The following is a 22,447-nucleotide window of genomic DNA, read 5'->3' as shown; positions in this document are numbered from 1 at the left end:
AAATAGAACGGGATACTTACCCCACAGATAGAGATATTTTTACACTGGGTTCGGTGACCTGTAATGCAATGACACCCAAGGTCAGTCGATCTATCGCTCTCTTAAATAAATAATTCTTTTATTAATACAATCAATCGCTACTAGCAATTAAACACTACTAGGTAAGGAGAATTATTGTTACTGCCCCATACAGAGTGTAATCTTCGAGATCACGTTTCTATATTGTTGATCATGTTGAAGAACATTGCATTATGGGTCGTGAGTATTGCTACAAAAACAAGTATCTGAAGCCAAAACCTTGATTTGTTCATTTAGCCTTAAATTTACGTCTCCAAATTCGTCTCAACGTCTTTCCTTCTTTATGAATCTTAATTGTACTATAGTAGACGTCTGCGAGTCGCTAAATCTTCCATGACAGGTTGCAATATACAATATACGCGAAATCTCCATTGTATTCTCTTCTCGAGTGAGTGAAACTCTTTGTTTGGTTTGTGTCCATGGGATGGGGATACGATCCGTCCAGTATTTCGTTGCATTGTAATTTATGTACATCACTTATTAAAATAAATATACTCGGTTACAGATTGTACATGTCTTTGCATTGACAATGTTCTCGTCCTATCCCCAGATAGAATAGATATATCACCTCGCGATTCTTGCAGTACTTGCTTTAAATTGCAAGATGCAGTGCGCTGCTTTACAGGAAATGCTTCTGTACGCGTCATTGCGTTTATTATTGTTGATACTGTCGTGATACTGTCTGCTTGAAGTGTGCTTCTTGGTGTGATCGTCCATTGGAAAAACATCTACTGTTTCTGTTCTCCAAACCCATTGGGGTAAGTTTGTCTTAACGCCTGTAGTATTTAATATTCGATTACAGTTCGATGATTATACTTCAGTGGTAAATAGACTTTTATTGATATATCTTCTTATAGATGAATTTAATGAAACAACGCCTATCAGTAACAAGGTAATATTCTCACTTGGAACTGACACTAACGAAGATACACGACCGATCGTTGAAAATCAGAAAACAAAAATCAATAAAGTGACGGAAATAGTTGAGGTGCATCCACCACCTGCTAACGTATCCAAGGAAGTTATTCCTGTAACACCAACATCAACAGCCCCACCCCCACCTCCGCTGCCATCTCTGCAGACTCAGACATCAGTCTCTTCTACCACCTCTAGCAAAGTGTCAACGTACAAAAGCACCAAGTCGAATTTTGGTAAAATTTCTGCTTTCAGTGCACTCTCTGCAACTCCCAACTGGATATTTGAACCTCTTCTCTTTTTAAGGAATTAACACTCAGAACCAAGTGCAAGAGGAACTGAAGCATGTGCTCACCATATATCGCGAGAAGAAACAGAATGTCAAAGTTGTTCCAGGGTGCGAGGCTATCTTGGACCAACGTTCCTCGCCCAGCGAAGTAAATAGCTGGTTGATCGCCAAAGGCTTTTCAGAAAAGTAAATGAGTCTTAGAAACGATCTCAAACCTTGCTCTTAGTTCTCAGATGTAGAGTAAACCTAAATAATGTTGTGATGAACTAACTTAATTCTAGGACCTGCAAGCAATTAAGGGATTTAACTGGTTCAGATATATTTGATTTAACCAGAAGACAAATGGAGCATTACTGCGGCGTATCGGAAGGTACTAGACTTTACAGTCAAATCACGTTAGCACGAAGTGAATCCGAGGTGAGTAATAATAAAATTAAGTTAAACCCAAAAGTTCAAACTTAATTCAATCTTATTCGCAGCAGAAGAATCCTCGAACATCGGAACTAAAAGAAATATTGGAAAAAGCTCGACACAGAGCCGAAGAACAGTAGTCCATCGTCTATAAAATACTCTCCATAAATTAAGAGGAACAAAATATGAATGATACATATCCCTAGAGTGTATGTAGAAATACGCATGCGAATAGAGGAATGTAATACTACGTCATACACCTTTACCATTAAATGGCGGTAGTACGATCTTCCCTTTTGTAAAATTCTGTGATGTCTTTTTCTAAACATTAACTTGCAACGAAGCGTTTTTACAACTGAACGTTTGAATGAGATTTTAGGATTTATTTCTACGATGTACAGTTACTTCGATAATGGTAGGATGTTTTATTATATATAAACGAATACGTTTTTCGAATCCCGTTACAATGAAACCTGACTTATAAATAAGTTTTTCGCTAAACAGCTAGAAGAGGCTTAACACTCATTAAGAGGCTCGGCTCAATATTGATGTCAAGTTTTTATTTCAAGCGATCACATACATTGTAACAGACATAAATAGGTACTCTAGCTGTATATCACTTATTATATCGATAAACTATACATTTCTTTCGAATACTCGACTCGAGGTCACGCAACGTGAACACATTGATAATTATATTTTTTATAAAGGTAAATCTGTTGCCAAGCCCTCGCGTGTACAGTTAATGAATTCCCATAGAAAAGTTTCATGTAAAACGCGTATTTCCATTGCAATGGTGAACGAACAGAAAAATCCCCACCTTTACAAAAAAGAAAACGATAATTATGTATTTTCAGCGAATGTAACATGTACGATAAAGACTCAATAAATTGTTAATAGTCTACAAACGGTAAAAACAAACGGTGATAACATTTTTCTCAACAAACTGTAGTACTTCGAACGAAACAGAACCGCTTCTTAATTAAATAGGCTTCGAGCAGTCTTATATAATCACACATATCCAGCAATATAATCATTAGAAGACAACAATACCTTTTTGGAAACGTTGAAGTCGTTTCGATAAAATAACTGCGGTCAATAGCCTAGAGATCTATCATAAACTACGTCAAATAATTAAACGGCACGTTCTGTAATCCCTAGTAGAACTCATTTCGTGTATAGAAACTCTTAAAAACGCTTGTGAAATTTCGATACAAAATCTACTAGAAAAACTCGAATATCTCTTCTAAATGCGATCGAAAATTCTTGTCTCAAAAGTGTATCACGACGTTCACGATAGTGTAAATTTCCATATTACAACTGTTACAATGGTAACCAGTTTTGGTCGTTTACGAGTAGTTCAGACAAGTCGCAACGTTATTCATAAAACGTCGGTTTTCGTTCGTTCTTACACGATAGTGAGTACGTGATGGATATTTATTATGCGATAATTATTATTGTTAATATCATTACTCTTAACATTATTACCATTAAAACCATTACCGGTAAAATTACTTTCGCAGATGAGTATGTTAACAGTGCGCGTTTCAAGGATTTAATCAATGTATAACTTTCTCGAAATAAAGTTAAGAAACGAAAGGGAAGGCAATCCTCGCAGATTAAAATTCGGAATGTAGGATTTGGGTCGATGAAGAAACTAAAAGGGATATTCGAGCGAAACCAAGCTGTGTCAAGTGTCTGTTTTCGCGCTAAATTCTGCAGTGACAATTGCGAGTGAACAAGTGTGCGTCCCGTCTAATGCATCGCGTTAATTTTTCACTTCCACCACAGATAAGTGGCTAATCTAGAATTTTAGCGCCTTATGTATCTTCATTGAAAGATTTGTGCGTTATCCAGTTAATAGTCCTACATGCTATTGTCGATACTAGCATTTCTCAATTGAAAATCTCATAGATCTTTGCTGAACGAAATAAAAATTCCAAAATTTTGATTTTCTACTTTCGAATACGAACGTTATCGTAAGTTTCAGGATCATTCTATCGCATGAACTACTCTAATCTCGTAAATTCTACGATGGTACAAATACGGTGAAAAAGATCCAAAAAATGTCCTAACCTTTAATACCTCGACACTTTCTCTTGATTGATAGGTGTAATTCTTTAGGGTAATTGAGCTGTATCGAGTCATTACGATCCGCTTCGAATAAAACAGTCAACGTTTAACGTGATTAATGATTCGTCCATCTCTTGCAAAACAATGGTTCGAGTTCCTCGAATCGTTTGCGAAAACTGAGAAATACTTTAATATTTACACTCATTACAAATTAACGATACAATTAACCGAAACGTATTCCTATTGTTCACCGGGGAAACGTAACATTAGAGTTATATTATGCTGCATCGTAACACTAGAACACGATGAAAAAAAAAACAGAACAATTGTTTGATAACTAGATTACAGATTTTATGCATTCATGGTGTATGCAAGTATGAGAAACATAATCTTTGCAGAAGATACGCAGTTATACAGAATGAAGTATTAATATTATTATATTAATTTATGAAATATATTCTGTACGAGTCTTGTATATGCTTTCCATACCAGCATGCATCCTTGCATAAAATTTGCAATCTGTAGATAACAGATTAGCTCTTAAGATTAAACTTACAAACGTGTCGGTTCTAAAGCTAAACGTATCCATAGTATATAAAATGTATCGTATTATGCCCATGAGATAATCGCATGCTGGGGAAATCTTGTTTAGATGAAAACGAAATATCCGTAATATTTACACCGGCCATGTAATATTTACATCAGAGTACATGATCGACGTAAATCGCTGGTAAAACGACAATCTATGTATACTGGTGTTGCCGTAAATGATCGTACGATACAGAACGTAAAGTCATAACAATAACTAACAACCATTTAATATACAACTTATGATCCGTGAACGATAACGTTTTAATAATTGCGATTCGGGTGCCACGAAAAGTCTTCGAGATTGCATTGGTAGATGCAAACGTTTTTCCTGGAGTAATATGTATACATATATGCAATAAATAAGATGCTCGACAAGCTTGACCTTGGAGTATTCTTGTCAGAAAATTATCCACTTGCCATTCGAAATTCTCTCGATAAACAAAGAAACTAGAATAATTCCTCCCTCTGATCTCGTCATATATTCCATATTAACACAGTCAAATATAAAATTGCAACACTAGACGAAGATATTCGCGAGATAAATGTCTGTTTAGCGAAACACTCGATTGCACAAATTCAAATTGATTGTATAACTGTATTTAAAATTAATTAGTGGCAGAAAACGTGTATGTAATTTTGGCGAAAAACGAAGCGTTTCTGTAGCCTTTCTTCGTGGTACTTGGCGCGTTTTAACCAGTTGATCTTATTTAACACCAACTTGGTCTTGGTAAGTTTAACTTTAAATACAATTATATCAGTATTTGAGTCACCATTCATGAAGAAAAATTAATCAAGGTGCGCGTGGCACAAAGAACGACTAATTTCATTTATTGCACACAAAAGTCGAACCTATCGTCAAACTAAACACGAATCACGAGGGACGTGCGAACGGTCCAAGGTCAAAGAATGAAGCGTTCGATGCACAAAGGCGGCAATGAAGCGATAATGAAGCGAGAAATGGAGGCGACACACGAATACGAACGTACACTCTCTACTGACCAGTGGCTTTCGAATCCTCCTTTAATGGAACAGACCTTGATACGATGGGAATATATGTCAATTGTAAACGAAACTAAACTTAAGTCTTAATATTTGGTGAGTAGCGAACCTGAAAGCGGGCTGACAATTCTCACGTGAAACAGAAAACAAGGGGAAAAATGCAGATGTGTACGTGTTTATATGCGAATGATAAGGAGGGTGATTAGGGAGAGGGATTTACTCCGTTCTTAGTAATAAAAAATCACTATATGCAAAGCGAACCTTGATCACTTTCTTTCATAAATTACCAAAAGCCTCCCGCACTGCGGCCACCAGGTGGATTATTTACGCGGATGCATGCTCTTCTTCCTTCCTCGACGTCCTCTGCGAACAGATAATCTTCCTGATTCGTAATATTAAATCACGACGAGTCATAGGCTAGAACTTCTTGGATAAAAGATCTAGAGAACTGACCGCTTATGCCGAGCGAACTCAAGTCTATGTTCTCAAGGGGATATCATATCTACGGGGTCGTGGATTAACATGACGATTCAGACATTTATTCTATAGGTACCGAACATCATAACCCTCGAAGCTTTCGTGCCAAGAAGGTTTAGTTTCTGTACTATTAATTGTCAAAGTTTATAAAGTTTCGTTATGCGTTGAAACTTGTCAGTTGCATCCAAGAAGCTCTCATCCAGGTAATGTACCTCGATTAGTCTGCTACCTACCGCTGATGGAGAAAGTGGTGTCCTGTAAATTTCTTTGTCCTTCTAGTCGAGGACCTTTCGAGGATGGCGTAACCACGGCAGAATCTGGTAACGTAGGCACGCAGTCAGGCATCTTCAGTTTCGGTTTCGGGCTCGGGTAAGTGCCGTTCGTCTGGTGTGCCTTAGCCATTGCCGCTGCTCTAGCCTCTTCCTTCGCCTTCGCAATGGCGGCGTCCTCCTCCGCGTATTTTTTCGCCTCGACTTCGGTTCGTGGCACGCCGCGCGGTCTCTGAACAAACAACATGCAACTTGACCACGTTTGTGGGCGTAATGGACTGTTTGCTTCTTCCGCTTTTTTATTTCTATCGAATGTTAAATATGAGGATGTCGCAACTGTCCCAAGTGTCTCTTAAGTAATTTTTGGACGACTTTGTGTAATTTAATTAAGAATCACTTCAAGAATGTTGAGTGGAAGTTTGATTATAAAATTCAAGAGATAAAGAGGAGTAACACACCTTTTCTCTGTCTTCTATCATACTATATACATATTCATTGTGGGTTGGAGTCTCCACAAATTTTCCAAATCCGTGGACAGCTTTCAATTCGCATTCGTCCACGCAGACACGGCCTTCCACTATCACGTACTCTGGTACTCCGTGAATTTCCATGCCCTGTAACCAAGTAAATCCCCCAATTGTTCTTTGCTTATAGTATTATAGAAACTATACTGGAGAGATAGTAAGAGCCCGAGTGGCTTGAACCGTCAGCAACGAGGACTTTATTAATGCTTAATATCAGTTAAGACCTTTACCTCGAATATGTTGAAGTCAACGGCCTGGACATGAGTCTCAGCGGAAATCGTACGTTTCCTGTAAGGGTCCCAGACGACTATATCAGCGTCCGAGCCGACTGCTATCACTCCCTTTCTCGGGTACAAGTTAAAGATCTTGGCAGCGTTCGTGCTCGTCACAGCCACGAACCTCATCGGGTCCATTATTCCAGCGTGAACGCCTTTCTCCCAAATGACAGACATCCGATCCTCGACTCCGTTCACGCCATTCGGGATCTTGGAGAAATCGTTCTTGCCCAGCGCTTTCTGTTCAGCGTTGAAGGTGCAGTTGTCGCTGCCAGTGACCTGGAGGCCGTCTCTGACGGAACAAAGTGTTGGGTTAATACTTTGCAACGGAAACAACATCGAGGGAGACAAAGATGAAGGGTAAACGGTTACCTTGACATCTGATAAGCTAAAATAATTTTAACGCGAAGACTATAACATTGTACTCCTGAGTAAACGTCTAAAGGTGAACGCTGACCGTTTGAACGATGTTTGAACGAGTTTTTCCTCTGCCCGTTTAATTAAGTTTAATGCCACTGGCGAGATAAAAGCAACTTCCCACGCGGTGTCTATTAAAATTACGTTCAGTTACGCTAGTATATCGTGTGTGCCAATTTGTTCCCATAATTTATTGCCGTCAATTTGAATATTCGTGCCACGCAGCCACATGGACGTGACGCAATAATGCGTAAATTAAGTTATCACGGGCCTCTCGATCGATCGTTCACCTAAACCAATCGGGTTTCTTGGACCAGTGGTTTGTTCATCGAGTGGACCGAAGTTTCGAGGGCCAACAATTAGGAAGGCAAATACAATTTTTAACGTCTTCGGTTAGGTCGATCGTCGAGTGTTGAGTATATGAAAATTATCTTTTATTGCACGAATTTTACCTTATACTTATCGTCGATTAACTTAAGAGTAATTGCTTGTATCGCGCGCCAAATAGGGTACATTACGCAGGATTAAATAGTAGGAAGAATCTTGGAATTGGGTTACTTACTGAGCTAGGTGTTCGATTAGATAAGCAGGTGTCGTGGAATCGGGTCTCAACGGTGGACTAGTAACGAAACGCCTCGCTTTTTCGATATCTTTCCCGTATTGTTCGCTACCATCGATACCCACGCTACTTGCGAGAGTCTCTCCAAACAGGACGACACCCTCGGATCTTTTCGCTGACACAACGTCGGCGGCGGACTTGCTCGACACCGCCGTTACGTACAGCGGGCTATTCACCTAAACGCGACATTTTAATCCTCTCACTGACCATAATTTCTTATTACGTCTTCAGAGTAGCGGTTACAGTGAATCTTGATCACCACTGAGAAACACTCTGCGCTTTGAGAGGCAAAGTGCGTCTACTTTCTTTTTCTGAACAAGTCTTCTGTGTCTTAATTTTGCAGAGAATTTTCAGCAGTGATCACGCAAGATGTGATGGAGTCAACGACGTGTTTGTACTATTACTACTATTACTTGTATGTACATAAATGCACTTGAGGTGGGAGTACAACGTACAGACATAAAAAACATAAATAAATAGGTAACGTTTGTTTTGTCGAATTAATACTCACGAGTATACTGTAGATTTTATAGTAACATGGAAAACATAATTGTATATATCCTACAATTAATATAATAATATTCTCATATTAGCTTGTATTATAAATGTATAAAATCTGCAGTATACTTATGAACATCCAAAGGCATTGATCAATTACCAGCCAGGGAATTCTTCTCCCAAATCGCTTCATTCGTTGACTCCACAATACAGCGTAACTTAACGTTCAACTACGTTTGTACATTGAAAAAAGAAAAAAAAACGTGCCAGCTGCACAACAGCGATCGCTGATAAAGAAATTAGGGCAAAGGAAAAGTAAAATTAACTGTGGCTACGATCAGCGTGCATGCAACGAGAATTTCGACAGGATAGCTAAATATAATTTCCGGTGCATGCGGGGATGCCTAATATCGGTGCTTATACCGCGATGCAGTTTGCGTGTACGTTCCAAGCGAGCATAAATAATTCGAATCGCTGCAACTTTCGATCCTGACCTCTATCTAGCCGTTAACCCTATCCTGATGTGTGACCATCTTTTCGATAATTATCCTCGGCTCGATGAATCTTGTATCGGTTAAATCTACAATTTTTATTCGATCGTAAACACCTGGTCCTCTTCAGAATTTTATTTGAGATAATTTTACGTTAGTGTAAATAAAAGTAAGAACGCGAAAGTTGAGAACACAGGCCAGTATGAACGAGAAGTATCTTAATAAAATTTATTTTAATTTAGTGTACCTATTCTAATTTGTGTATCCACTTTTTCTGTATTACTCTTATGTCCAACTTTTAATTTCTGAAGAGGATCACCCAACCACAAACGAGAGTAACAATTTCGTGGTGCTCGTTTTCTCGATAAGAGACGTCTGACGCTTCGGATGTCATGGTCACCATGAGGGAAAGTCGCGTTGTCGACTCACGTTGCCAACATGTTCAGTAGCACACCAGGTGTATCTGGATCTGGCCTCAGAGGCGGGCTCAAGACGTGCGCCGCGGCGTGCTTCCAGCATTTGTGCCCATAGTTTGTGCCATCTGTGCCGACTGCGGCCGCCAAGGTCTCGCCGAAGACGCATACGCCATGCTTACGAGCGGCGACCACTGCCTCCGCGGCACTACGACTCATCACATGCACTACATACAGTGGACAATTCACCTAAGCATGCAGAATTTCGATCGATACAACATAAGATCAATTGCAAATTGAGGACGAAGCGTATGTGTCTTTCGAAAAGGTCGACGTATCTTTCGTATGAATCTTTCAACTATACTGAACTCTGACGTGGTTCGGTGGACATAAATAACTATGTTACTTGGACAACGATTGCGACGTCATGTTTTCATCGAACATACGAGAGGCACGACAATTTTATACGATATTCTTCCAATCGGTAACTATAATTTTGAAAGTGACTAAAAATATTTGTAGTATAGTATTAATTTATAATATATATATAACATTCATAGTCTAATCATAATTGACTTCCAACTGACCAATCGGGTATTCTATTTCCATCACGCCACGCCACGCAGAGATAAGCAAACGTAAATGATAATTCATGAATGAAATAAAATATGCACGCATATAACATTACTAAAGAAGCGTGTCCGTCGGGGATCCTGCAAAGTGCGATGACATATTGATTTATTTCAGACTAGCGTGCTAGAAATTGCACGTAACAGCGGTAAATATACTGGACAAACATGAGAGGTGGATTTCTAAAAATGATTCTCTTACGTCCGACACGTGTTGAATGTGTTTGCCGCCGACTTACCTGGCTGGCTATAACGCACGCTCTATTCACAGCCTCAGCCTCAACTTCCTCTGGACGTGACATTTCGTGGCCTTCCGGTCCTGTAACTCCTGCCTCGAGCAATCGTTTCGTGTTCTGAAATAGTTACGAATAATGGGGGTACATATTCATCAAATTCGCGAGTCGAATCTGCTCGTACCAGGCAATCAGTGTAAAAACCAATTTAGACAGAGAATGGAACTCCCTTGACTAACTATACCAATACTAATACTATACTAATATTGCTAGCTAACTGTAGGTAAAGGTATAACTGGCTGACGAAGTTCACAGAAATAAACAGCACAGTTTAAATAAACGTAGACGATTAGGAATTTATTATACCTCTGCAATAATATCGCCATTTTCAGCATGAATCATGGCGACGGCACCCAGTTCCTTGCACGTCTTGAAAACCTCTATCAGTTCTGGGTCCCTCAGCATGTACAAGTCACGATATGCCATGAACATCTTGAAGCTGTTGACCCCGTGCAACTGCACCAATGTCGTCATTTCCTCTTTGACCTGCAACAGAGAATCGATGGCGAGTCAGACCAAGCGCCAGCAAATAAGGAGCATGACGGATTTACAATTTACATGCGTCCGTGCGCGGCACGCGCGATTTCCTCATCGATCGCTCGATACCCCATTCACGATCCCGATTACAGTTACCGGCCGCGTGTGCCACCGACGTAGCAACCCGCGTACCCCGCGTGATTTGCCAATTTGCCGTGAGACCTATCGTTTTTCCCATATTTAGAGACACTCGTCGCTCGATCAACATCTAGGCCAGAGGCTCGTTTCAAGTCCAACGATCTATCCCCAGAGATCTGTCCGCCGATTGATCGATGTTCCGAGTCTCCCGGTTACGACCGACCGACAATCAATCGCCGACGCGATTTTTCTGTTAATTCCCGCATTGATTCCCACCAATGGCGTTCAACAAAAGAAGCATTCGAGGTGGACAGCATCCTCCTCGTAATTTCCGACAAACGGTAACGGATTACGTAAATTCTATTTAAGAGCTGACGCGACACCGTTTGCCATTACGTTCAATGTCAACGGAGAGGACAATGCGCCATTGCGTGCAGACGTATCCCAGGCGAACGGGATACTAATTAATAACAGTTTTATGGCTCGAAGGCGTTGCGAGACGGTCGCACTAGTGCTCTGCTACGTAACGTTGATACGTTTAGAGTTTTAGAGTTGGTAGCGAGACTTTGCATTGAGGAAAATCTTTCCGGGCGTCCAAATATCAACAATAGATATTCTCAACTTATTATTAGTATATGCATGATAATAAATAACTAAAGTTTCGTGATTTCTATATTTGATCCTCTAAGGTGATTAAATAATTATTTCTTGATACGTACAAAAACCCTCCACAGAACCGAGTAACTCTGTGAAACGGTGCCGCTGAGCATTAAAGTCGCAAGAAAGGGGTTACGACGGGCATGCATGCTTTCTTTTCTAGGAAGGACTCGTGTTACGGTAATTATCTCATTCTGGACGACTAAATAGAACGGCCAGCGCGTGTGAACTGTATCATACGCGATGACCTGGCAGTCGTTTCAACGCTGTTGCTAGATCTCGTTAATGTATTTCAGTGGGTGTTTCCCAAGCCCTTGCGAGGTTTCCGATATTACGAAGAGGCCGAATACGCTCTACAGTATAAAATGCTATCGATTCAATTAAACGTGCCTTACTTTACAAAGGCATCATTGACGTAATCATTTATTGTACGATGAGCCGTACGAGTTGCGTGGTTAGTCGTACAACAGGTTGTGCAACAACCCCCGCACGCTATAATTGAACAGCAGGCTAGAAATGACTCTACACGTTACATTAACCGACTTGGTAAAACTTTCTTTTAAAATCAGTTTAAGTAGTATTGTTTCCCTTCTATACATGGTTTAGCTTGTTTATCTACCGAGTATGTTAATGTAGACACGACTGTTGCATAAATAACAGATTTCCGCCGATCTAGATATACAAATTTATTCCTGAGAGCCGCGCGGAATATTTTCTTCGCGCCTCGTGTAATTCAGAATCGGCAGGGTAAACATTGGTATCGGGCGGTAGTTGGTCAATTGATCGTACGATAAATCGTTGCTGGCTGGCGTTAATCTTTACCTCGATCTGTTCGATCTCCATCGATCAGGATGGTACACAGTTGTTTTCAAAAATAACTGCGTGGTAAATATCATTTTCTTATCGTGGACCTTGCTGTACACTTAAAAATTATCAGTACAAACAGTTCTATTCGACAGCAGTTGCACAATTGATCGTACGATAAGTTATAGCGTTTGTGGCCTCAGTTAGGCTTTAAGTCGACGTGTTCGAGGCTCACTTTTGGACTCCAGGACGTGACGGCGACATGGAGCGAATAATCGCAGCAGACTTTCTGGTCGGCGGTCTCTCTGTACCTCTCGTACGCCTCCAACAGAGACTCGTCCTTCTTGGGGATGACGAAGTCGATGATCATCGTCGTGCCACCTGCGACAGCTGCCTTGGTGCCCTGGTAAAAATCGTCCACAGACTTGGCTCCCATCAGCTCCAACTCGAAGTGGGTGTGAGGATCTATGCCACCAGGCATCACGTACTTCTCCCGAGCATCGATTACCCTCGTGCCGCCTGGTATTATCAGATTCCGTCCCATTTGCCTAGGAACACAAACATTCTCGTTATGGTTGTATGGTAACGGCCCTGGAACGCGTGCTACGCGTTTCTAGGATGTTCTATGCGAACAAGAAAGCGCGATTCTGCATTGTCTGGATGACGACACGATTCTGGAGATGATTACATAGTTCAAACTCTTCGTGACAAAGGCATTTGGCTTTTTCTTACGCGTGCTTTCCTTGGAAATGAGATTGTGGAAGACGTTGTTGCGATGCAAGTGGATTTTAGGACCTATAGGACTGTTTTATTATCCTGACGAAGGCTCATGCTTGTTCATAGGGAAATTTAATTGGGTAGTTATTCTATACATTCATTGCCAAAGAGAATGTTTTCTTTGATAAGGAAGAATATTGAAAGGAAGAAATTTCAATATATCTTAATGTCGTTTCAAGTATACATTTTAAGTATAATGTACTAACGGTTGAGAGGAACAGCTCAGAATAGAGGTCTAAAATATACCCCAAGCTTTCAATATTTTTTAAGCAATCCAATCCTCTACGAAAACTTGATTTCACAGTCAAAAATCGTCTCTAAGCTCCCAATAATCCAAATACATATGAATCGACCACCCCTACTGTAAAAATCCCATGTTGTCCCACGCTTCAAAATTCACACCAGTTAAAACGCCTCCACTTGCTTCCAAGGTCGATCAACCTTCGATCGTCGCTGGAGCCGCGAAAAGTAAACGCGATCGATGGAAATAGGCGCGCGGCAAAAACCACTTATTATTAGACTTTCGCAATACTACTCGTCGCCACGCGAACGGTTTCTAATCGAGGCGTCCGTTCAAGGCCGTCGCAGTAATCCCAATATTAGAGCCTTTTATTAGACAGTGGATGTCACGGTTGTTTGACAAATTACGCTCGCCATCGACGTGTTATCTGTCCGACGGTAGACTCGCCACGCTCATTGATAAAACGACCGGCGTGTATCGCGTTTCGCTTGCGTAAAGGGGCGAGCAAACACGCGAGCTGAATGCTGAATGAAATGTTAATCGTTCGCACGTAAATCGACAGGTTTGTTTGCTTACATCGACGCTTCGAATGTCCCAGGACGATCTCGTGGAAAAAAAAGGGGGCTTACGTAAAGATACACGAGAGGTCGGCATGAACGTCGAAACGCGACACTTATTGAACCGTGGCCGCAAGTCGAGACACCTGGTCGCGGTTCTAACGCGTGTTTACATAAATTGTTTTCGTTTCGAGTGTGTACAGAGGGCTGTCTTAACGCAGGGGTCTAGGGGCACGCTAGCCACTTGTCTACAAATTTAGGGGCCTTAGGCTATAATGAGTACAACGTTGAATGCATTTGTGGTGGCGTTTGGTTACTGATATTTGGTATTGTTTTCTTTGTTCCACAAATTAAGGGGCCTTATACTAACGTGTGCAATGTTTAACATATTTGTGGCTTTCCTTGGTAGGCCCATGGATCTTTCTTTTGTCTAGTCTGTGATATCTGAAGGGAATATATTAGGTTGTCCAGAATGTTCGTGCCAATTTCTAAGAAAAATTCAAAGGCATGTATAATAAATATACATGAATTTATTGAATTACATAGGTGCCATTTTGTTCCACAACTTTTCCACCTTTTAAGGGATGTATACGTGTTATTTGTTTTCAACCATTACGACATATTCAGACCTGTACCACCTACCAAAAAATCGACATGGACTTTCCGGACAACCCAATATTTAATATAAGCTGACACATGTTTTGGAATCGATCGACTAAGGATGGTGTAATGAAACAATACAAAAAGTTGTTACGGTATTAATAGGATTGGTCGCGTGTGTGGGTACTCTAACATGCATATAGCAATAGATTACTTAATGATGCCGTCTTCGATGTAAACGTCGATGGCAGCGATGCTGTCTTCGTTGACGACGTTTCCATTCTTGATCAGCAGCCTGTTTTGCGCGCTCTGAAAATAAAACGGTCGATATCAGTTTACAGGTATTTTTTCTCAAAAGGAAAAATAAGAAATTACAGAAACACGAGAAGTCCGCGCAAATGTTTCCCATGGAGAAATCTCGTCGATCGATAGCCAAAGAATTCCTTAAGTTTTGCAGCTACTATTATTTTTATTTTCATTTCTTTTTATTACCCAGAGTTCGTTTGCATAACACTTGTATATCGTATATCACTTGTATATTCGTGTCCAGAGAATCCACGAGAATTAAAATGTCCATAATTGCGAAGAAGCATCATCTTCGGTGGCAAACGAAATACTGAATATAAAATTGTGTAGATAGCTTAAGAAATTTTAACATTCTTAAACATTAACATATTCCTAAATCAACAAAATGAAACTTTTATTACCGCGAACGTTTAATAAAATATACGATTATTTGAACAGTCCAAGCGAAATGAGATAAGGGGATTAAGAGCGGCGCAATGTTTGGCAATGAGATCATCGAATAGATTGAGGAAAGCTGCAACAGATAAGAAAGAAAACTATGCCACTGAAAGCAACTGTTGTAGGAACAGGTTTTCAGACCGACGAATCTCGGAAAGAAAGCAGCTCGACTGAAACAACCATGTTGAGAAAAGTGTGCAACCTGACGGGCTTAGAGACCGCGAAAGTAACGAAGACGATAAACGGGACTTCATTTATTGCTGCTATTTGAAACAGTCGTTTCCAAACTTTATAAAAAGTAGTTAATAAATCTCACAGGTACACGCTCATAGCCATAAGGAATAGTTATAATTAGTTTAAGCCTGACAACACAAAATAAAAAGAACCTATAAATTTATTTCATTAGGTTCTTTATCCTTATCCTTATCCTTCTTTTGCTACACTTGTTCCCTTAGTATCAACACGCCCACTCCTAAAAAATAAAGAGAAACTTTCTACCTTCTCAAAATATTTCCCTGCACAGTCCCCCTCAACTCGCTCCCCCCTTCAGGAACCTAATCGTTCGATTGTCCGTAAAAATCAATTACAGGCGATCACCCCGTTCCCTCCCCTAATCAGTCTACCATGTGTCGCTAATCAGTCTAGCGTGCGCCGTCGTAATCGGTGCACCGTCTAGGAAAATCTTCGCCTCGGTTGAAACTGCTTTCCATTGAGAGTAACCAAGCCTCCCGCATATTGTCCTTGATATTCGTTTGCAACGTGCGTCGGATCCAACATCCGGTGTAGACGATTAACGTGCGTATATTGCTCCACGCTATGGTATACCAATCAGTATATAATAGAAGCTACGCTTCACGCACTTCCGCCAATGCTGGATTTAGAGCAGTACGCGATGTGCTCCGACTGATAACCGTACCACCATAGCGCACACGACGATGCATCTCTCCATTCAAAAGAATAGAGGAGTTTCTCTTCCAGGGAAAATCGCGTTTTTCGTTGACCTACTCCGAACATTAGCATACAATGATCTCTGAAAATCAGTCGGAAGGTAAATCACCTAGCTTGGCGATGAGCAACGTGTTTCGCGTAACGTTCGGACATTTCAAGAGCTTCGTGTTAATGTTATAACGTCACGTAGAATACCGTGTAAATAGGTAGCATGACTTTCTCTTCGAGTAAAATAAAAATCTTCAAGTTACATACTCGAGATTACCAAGTAACGTACAATTTATCGTCAATTATCTGGGAAACTTGCAGAGAGCAAACAAGAAACTAAGTTTATCTCCGTAATGATTATATAATCTGATACTTTCTGACTTGGCGATGTTAGCTTGCGACTTTAAAAATGCAAAGATAAGGAAGGATGGAGAAAATTGATTTCGAACATTTTTTTCTCCCCAATGAACAGTTTATATAAAATTTCGTGGTCGAGTGAGGTAACTGGCCCTATATATAGTACGGTTCTTTTTTTAGATATTAGGTCAGTTCATAAATTAGCATTCCTCTCAACCGTAAAGACTCTCAAGATTGCCAGAGATAATTGAATTATCCTATTCAGGTCTGCTCGAGCAGTATGAAATTCGAAATCCTTGAAAAGGGAAGGTTACTCCCTCGTTTGATTGTTCTTTTCTAGCATTTGTTCTCTTCACTTAAGTGCAACCCCTCTTTTCACGCCTCGACGTATCTGGTCCGGTGTGCCTAATCGTTCGACCCAAGCACGTGTGCCTGGTTAGGCCACTTCCTAAAGATCAAACGCGATCACTCGAGAGTACAACCGTCCTTGTGATTAGCTAAGTGGCCCTGAGTTGATACCTTTCAGTATACATATTTCTTGCAGTGAAAATAATTGATTTCCATAGATATCTATTCTAAAAAATAATTATATTTAGATGATATAAACAGACTGAGAAGAATGAAAGAAACATTGTGACTTCTGGTGAATTCAAAGTATCGTACACTGATATTTTAAATAAAAATAAAAGAAAATATACGCCTTCTTTTAAGGTGAGGAAAACGGGTGAGTCTACACTCCCCAAGTCAACCGGGCTTGCGTTTCATCACCAGAGAATGGTATATATACAAAGAAAACTATAAAAATTGAACTTAGTTATTCAACCCTTCGCACATAGATGCGAGACCCTTCAACTATAAATTATTAATTCAACTCGTTATATTACACGCGTGTCCTACTAAACACCACGAGCTAATGAAACAAATAAAAAGAGAAACAATAAGAATATACAAAGCAGAGACCCATCCCCGACGGCCTTACACACTGACTTGACATTACGTCCGCTAGAGGTAAATTGAAAGGAGTCCAGACTGCGTGAAGGACTTTTGACAACCACCCCTAGGCTTTCCCCATCCAGGCAAAGATAAAAGTGTGCAGGGGAGAACGGCGATGGGCGCAGGGGGAAAAAAATAAAAGGACAATCCATCGCCACGCGCTCCTGTAAATGCAACGGTGCAACCAACCCTTCATGGGGGCGATGGTTTCCGCCCCGTGAAATTGCTCCGACCCCCGCATGAATCTGAACCACCGTTAACACCGAGGCTTTCGTGAAATCGATCCCAATCTGCTTTGCTACTCTAAAGTGTTGCGCGGTGTAGTCCCTTAAACCGGATTTCCAAGCGTCGCGACGGCGACGGAAGGGTGTCGACCGAATGTCTCACTTAGGGAGGTGTTCCAGGCTGGTTAAAAGACTAGGGCCACTTGGATCTTCGTATTCTAAAAATGATTAAAGATATTGCTTTGAAATTTTCATTTTTGTGTATTTTAGGGAATTATGCGCACATTTTGGGAGGTTGTGTAATGGGTGCATGAAGAGTAACATCTCTCTATTAAGATTATTCTAGCTTTATCTTTTGAAAGAGAGAAGATAAAAAAGATTCTTGGTTCTTTTTGTATTAGGAGTTTCATTATTTGGTGGCTGAATGTTCGAATTCGTATTTGATTTTCCTGTAGGAAAACTTTACAAGGATTCTTTCAGAGGATCGACAAACAAAACCAATGAGAAATACAGTGAAAGAGGGGTTTTACCGTTGAAATTTCCCTAGAAGATAACCAAAGCAACGTAGATTCGTACGAAGAAACGAAACGGAGCTCCTGGAATTAAACTAATGTTCTCCTAAAACTTGGGTCGATAAACCTAGTGGTCTTGGGGCGCGAGGCCTCGCCTGTGTCCCTCGCCTCAGAATAAGGACTATATTATCGTCTTCCCTCGTTTTCCTCTACTTTCATTTAAAATATAAATTCACGACGCTTCTCATATACTAGCAGACGACCACTGGAATGAATCCAACCTCGACATGGACGTATTCCCCGTTTCCATTTCCATTCCCATTTTCCTCGTCGCAATGTTTCTTTCATTCAGCAAAAAAGAAGATTAGACGCAACCTTCGACGAACGCCGTGTGAATCGAATGAACATCGAGACCTCGTTGCCGCGTTTCGCGTAGGCGGAGACCTTGTCATCCTCGCGGTATAATCATTAGGCACGCGCGCGAACATGTGCGTTTCATGTGTCAGGGCGATCTCTGCTCGGATATTTTCAGCGGACAGCGGCTTAAAATACGTTTGCCCGTACGTCGCCGCGATTTTTAAGAAATTTCCCTCCAACCACTTCTGCAAACAACCGACAATTCCGCGCATAAAAGTCTCGATGCATTCAAGCGAGCCTTTGAGACGTTAAAAAGGGACGCCCTTTGAGGGTTAAAAAAAAAGGCTCTTTTGCCATTGCGATGCATCTGTGTTCTAAATCCTTGAAATTAAATGATGTTTTACATCTAACGTCTGAGGAAAAGTGCTCTGCCGCTCCAGAGAACGTTAGAACGTTAGAATCGGGCCCGGAGAGGCTGAATTAATTTCTTATGAGAAGAAAATCGAGTACGAAAACGCTAGAACACCATGGAACGTTACCACGCTGTAACTTACAAGCCCCGCAGAAATACGCCCCTGCCAAAATCGATATCGCCAACATTTCCCGGCTACACGCCTCGAATTCGTCTGCACGAGCACGCACCCGACCAAATAGAAGATCTTATCGAGCCACGAGACTCTACAATTGCCTACAGTATACACAACGCGGTCCCTTCCGATGAAAATATTGAAATACATATCTAGAAGCCTTACGGAGGGACAGACTCCGCTCCTAGCGTGCCAAAAATAATTTACTGCTCCCATGGGTGGTCTTGAAATATCGATTCTTCGAAATGTCTCGTCCTGAAAGTTTACGTTTTGTATGTTAAGCTAGAAAAACTGCGTTGATAAGCGAAAGAAACGATTCAAACGCAAGGTATATGCACAGATTCCTCGCCGACTGCCGCGCAATGCGGTAGCAGAGCTGCATTTGCTTCTGCGCATCTGCCTTACGCATGCAATGCGGCAATTCAATCGTTCCTTAGTTTAGGGGTACAATTGTTTCTTTGGGTACAGAACTAGTACAGAATCTAAACTAAACCTCTGCAATTAAATTAAAATTATAAGTAAATACTCCAAGTAAATCCAACGATATTTTAACAAGGCTCTATATAAATTTCATCTGCGACACAATAAACGTGCCGACCATCCAACTAATATACTTATCCTTCCGTTTAAATTCCTTCAAACACGATACAGGCGTTCCCACCGAAACGAACAGGCCCGTAGCGACTCTAGCACGATCGAACCCCGAACTCTATTCTTATCGCGGGCGGAATCGCTTCCTCATCTGGTTGCTTCGTTTGGATAGTTTGCAAACTGTTAGCAATCGCGTTAAACATAGTCGCGTTAGTCGCGTGCGTTGAAACATCGTGGCGTTCCACTTCGTTCGCGAACTGGCCAATTAAAACCAGATTTCTTCGGTCACGGTATCTCGCAGCTGGTCTGCACGCGCGAAATCGAAGAAGAACGACAATTAGCTACTTTCACGGAGGGAAAAGGGAGTTTTCCGTCGTTCGCTATTAAAGGAGGGAAACTCGCGTGTCTGGCGCGTCTACAACATCGCCGTGGCTTAATGAGAACTGGCGACAAGCATATAGATGAGCTTGAAAGTATTAGAAAAGGCAGATTTACTAGCCGTGGAAGTTAATTCTGTGCTTTTCTAAGGTAGTCGTATCATTCATTCGTAGCAGAGAATCGTACAACTTTTAATCCTTTCTCAGTTATACTTTTTAGAACAGCAGAATCGGAGTCAAGAATGTCTCGTAGCATATGTGTTTTCCACGCGTAAACACTTCGTCGATCCCTGACACTTTCATCGCCATATTTCACTGTAGGTGTAAACTTGGGGTTCGGTTGTAAAACGGCTGTTACTCAGTCCCACCAGTTTGTCTAACGCAATCAGTATGTTGTATATTTTCTGTTCTTCTCTTTACCTTCTCTGTGTTCTTTGCCTTCTTTAATCTACAACGATACAATAAACGCGTTAGGCTATTCTAGTTGACCGAAATTTTAGAGGAGATTCAAATATTCTGTTTCATAACTTGATTTTGGTTTTAAAATAATGTTCAGCTGCAACTCGAACCTACCAGTATGTCGGACAACGGGAACATTACTGATACCCAATTACACGTGCTTCAAAGTTCTATGGGTGCTTAATACTTTCGAACCCCGGTGTATTTGCGCGTGTCCCCTCGTGCAGGATAAGCCTTGCGAATCAGCTAGCTCTAACGGTGCATAACATTCGGTCGTTTAATACATGGATGGGGCTCAAGAGGCCAAGAATTGCGTGACATTACATAACGTCCGATTTTCACAGCGCTTTCTATCGACGACAATTTCTAAACACACGGAAACGCAGTTGACGCGACTTTGGATACCGATTCTGTACGACCCAAATGAACAAAAGCAAAGACACGAAGACACTACCAACCAGAACATGTAATATTTAAATTTATTTCTTATCAAACCGACCACACGTTATAAACTAATACTCTATTCTGTTTGTTCATACTTGTTGTCCTCTATAATTTACATTCAGGTTTATCTAAACAACAGTAACTTCCTAGTAAGAGAATAAGGAAGACAAGTTCTTAATAATAAGTTACGATCCTGTTTACATAATGTTTGTCCTTCCTTGCATGCTCGGAACATACTGATATCTAGTCTGGGAAATCTTGAGACACCATATATAGTGAAAGAAAAAAATAATTACGAGCATAAGCCGTCAATCAAAGAGAGTGTATTCAGGAACGTCGTCCGATATGTGTCCAGCATACTATGTGTACACGTTTCGCCGTTTTATCGTTTCAGGTGGGGGTAATACATCGCGGTCGGTTGCAGAATGCGTAATACTTCGCGAATAGACCCGGTGGAAAAGAGTTTCGAGGATTGAGCAGTACATGTCAGATTAGATAAAGTTTCCCAAGAGTGGAAATGCCCTACCCAATTTTCTGCGTCAACGTTCCGAGTCAACGTACCTCGGGAAAACGAGATAGTGAGATTACTGCATCTTCTAACGAATTCTAATACAACGTTAACGAGGCTCTATTAATCTTTCATCGTAACATCCTGTCCAATTCAGCCTCCTTCATAATTCTGTAATTTAAAAAACATTTTTAGCAGGTAATTAAGACAGTAATACCACTGTATCCTTTAACAAGTTCTAATGTATTAATTACGTTCTTCTAATTTTATTATCATAACCTCCTGTTCACGCGATTCTTCTTAAAAAATTTTATATCATGAAGATCCTTTTTGTGGAAGACTGTGTGCAATCCATCGTCGCGTCCAACTAATCGAATGAAACGGTGAAAAAAAAGGGTCACTATCTGACGACACGTTCCAATTTCCATTTGTGTACGAACTGCCAGGAAAACGACAGCAGCGGGTCACACCTGGCTTCCCCGTCGCGTCTATTTATGCCTCGGGAATAATGCGAGTAATCTACATTTCGGCCGACCGACTTCCAGTCGCCTAAATTCATCGTCAAGTTCTCGGCGAAGCAAAAAGACGACAACACGAGCGAGCGTTGGAACCGATGGACAAGTAACTCTAAAGCATTGTTAAATTGTTAAAGTATTACACGGTATTTATCTCTGTTAATGAATCGATTCTCTAATAAAACATTTATACCTAATGTTTTCACTGGTTCAAAGCTGAATATTGCAATAGGTTCAATTCACAGCGTATAAATAAACTAATAACGTACCTAGTTAGCGCCGTTAATTCGCCATATTGTTTATAGCGCTACTAGTTTACGAGTTTGCCACC

General features: G+C 40.8%; 2 protein-coding genes across 6 annotated transcripts in view; one reads left to right on the top strand and one right to left on the bottom strand.

The window, feature by feature from the left end:
- LOC128874367 (epidermal growth factor receptor kinase substrate 8-like) overlaps window positions 1-2,601 on the top strand; it is a 23,381-nt gene extending 20,780 nt beyond the window's left edge. For 3 of the 4 annotated variants that reach the window (XM_054119063.1, XM_054119059.1, XM_054119061.1), the window contains exons 8-11: window positions 936-1,229; window positions 1,300-1,468; window positions 1,564-1,699; window positions 1,762-2,601. In XM_054119063.1, the coding sequence (XP_053975038.1) occupies window positions 936-1,229; window positions 1,300-1,468; window positions 1,564-1,699; window positions 1,762-1,833 (671 nt within the window). In that variant the 3' untranslated portion in view covers window positions 1,834-2,601. The remainder of the gene's footprint in view (window positions 1-935; window positions 1,230-1,299; window positions 1,469-1,563; window positions 1,700-1,761) is intronic. The other variant, XM_054119062.1, reaches the window with a different exon arrangement.
- LOC128874368 (dihydropyrimidinase) overlaps window positions 2,233-22,447 on the bottom strand; it is a 24,327-nt gene continuing 4,112 nt past the window's right edge. Inside the window, exons 2-10 of one of the 2 annotated variants that reach the window (XM_054119064.1) lie at window positions 14,727-14,821; window positions 12,573-12,885; window positions 10,568-10,747; window positions 10,208-10,321; window positions 9,356-9,588; window positions 6,857-7,193; window positions 6,561-6,716; window positions 6,067-6,334; window positions 2,233-5,719 (exon numbers count right to left, since the gene is read on the bottom strand). In XM_054119064.1, the coding sequence (XP_053975039.1) occupies window positions 5,640-5,719; window positions 6,067-6,334; window positions 6,561-6,716; window positions 6,857-7,193; window positions 9,356-9,588; window positions 10,208-10,321; window positions 10,568-10,747; window positions 12,573-12,885; window positions 14,727-14,821 (1,776 nt within the window). In that variant the 3' untranslated portion in view covers window positions 2,233-5,639. Of the gene's footprint in view, window positions 5,720-6,066; window positions 6,335-6,560; window positions 6,717-6,856; window positions 7,194-7,880; window positions 8,114-9,355; window positions 9,589-10,207; window positions 10,322-10,567; window positions 10,748-12,572; window positions 12,886-14,726; window positions 14,822-22,447 lie in introns of both variants that reach the window. The other variant, XM_054119065.1, reaches the window with a different exon arrangement.

This window comes from Hylaeus volcanicus, chromosome 3 (genome assembly GCF_026283585.1).
Source record: "Hylaeus volcanicus isolate JK05 chromosome 3, UHH_iyHylVolc1.0_haploid, whole genome shotgun sequence".
NCBI classification, from domain to species: domain Eukaryota; kingdom Metazoa; phylum Arthropoda; class Insecta; order Hymenoptera; family Colletidae; genus Hylaeus; species Hylaeus volcanicus.
Note: the sequence above shows the minus strand (reverse complement) of the source record. Positions and strands in the feature narration are given on the sequence as shown.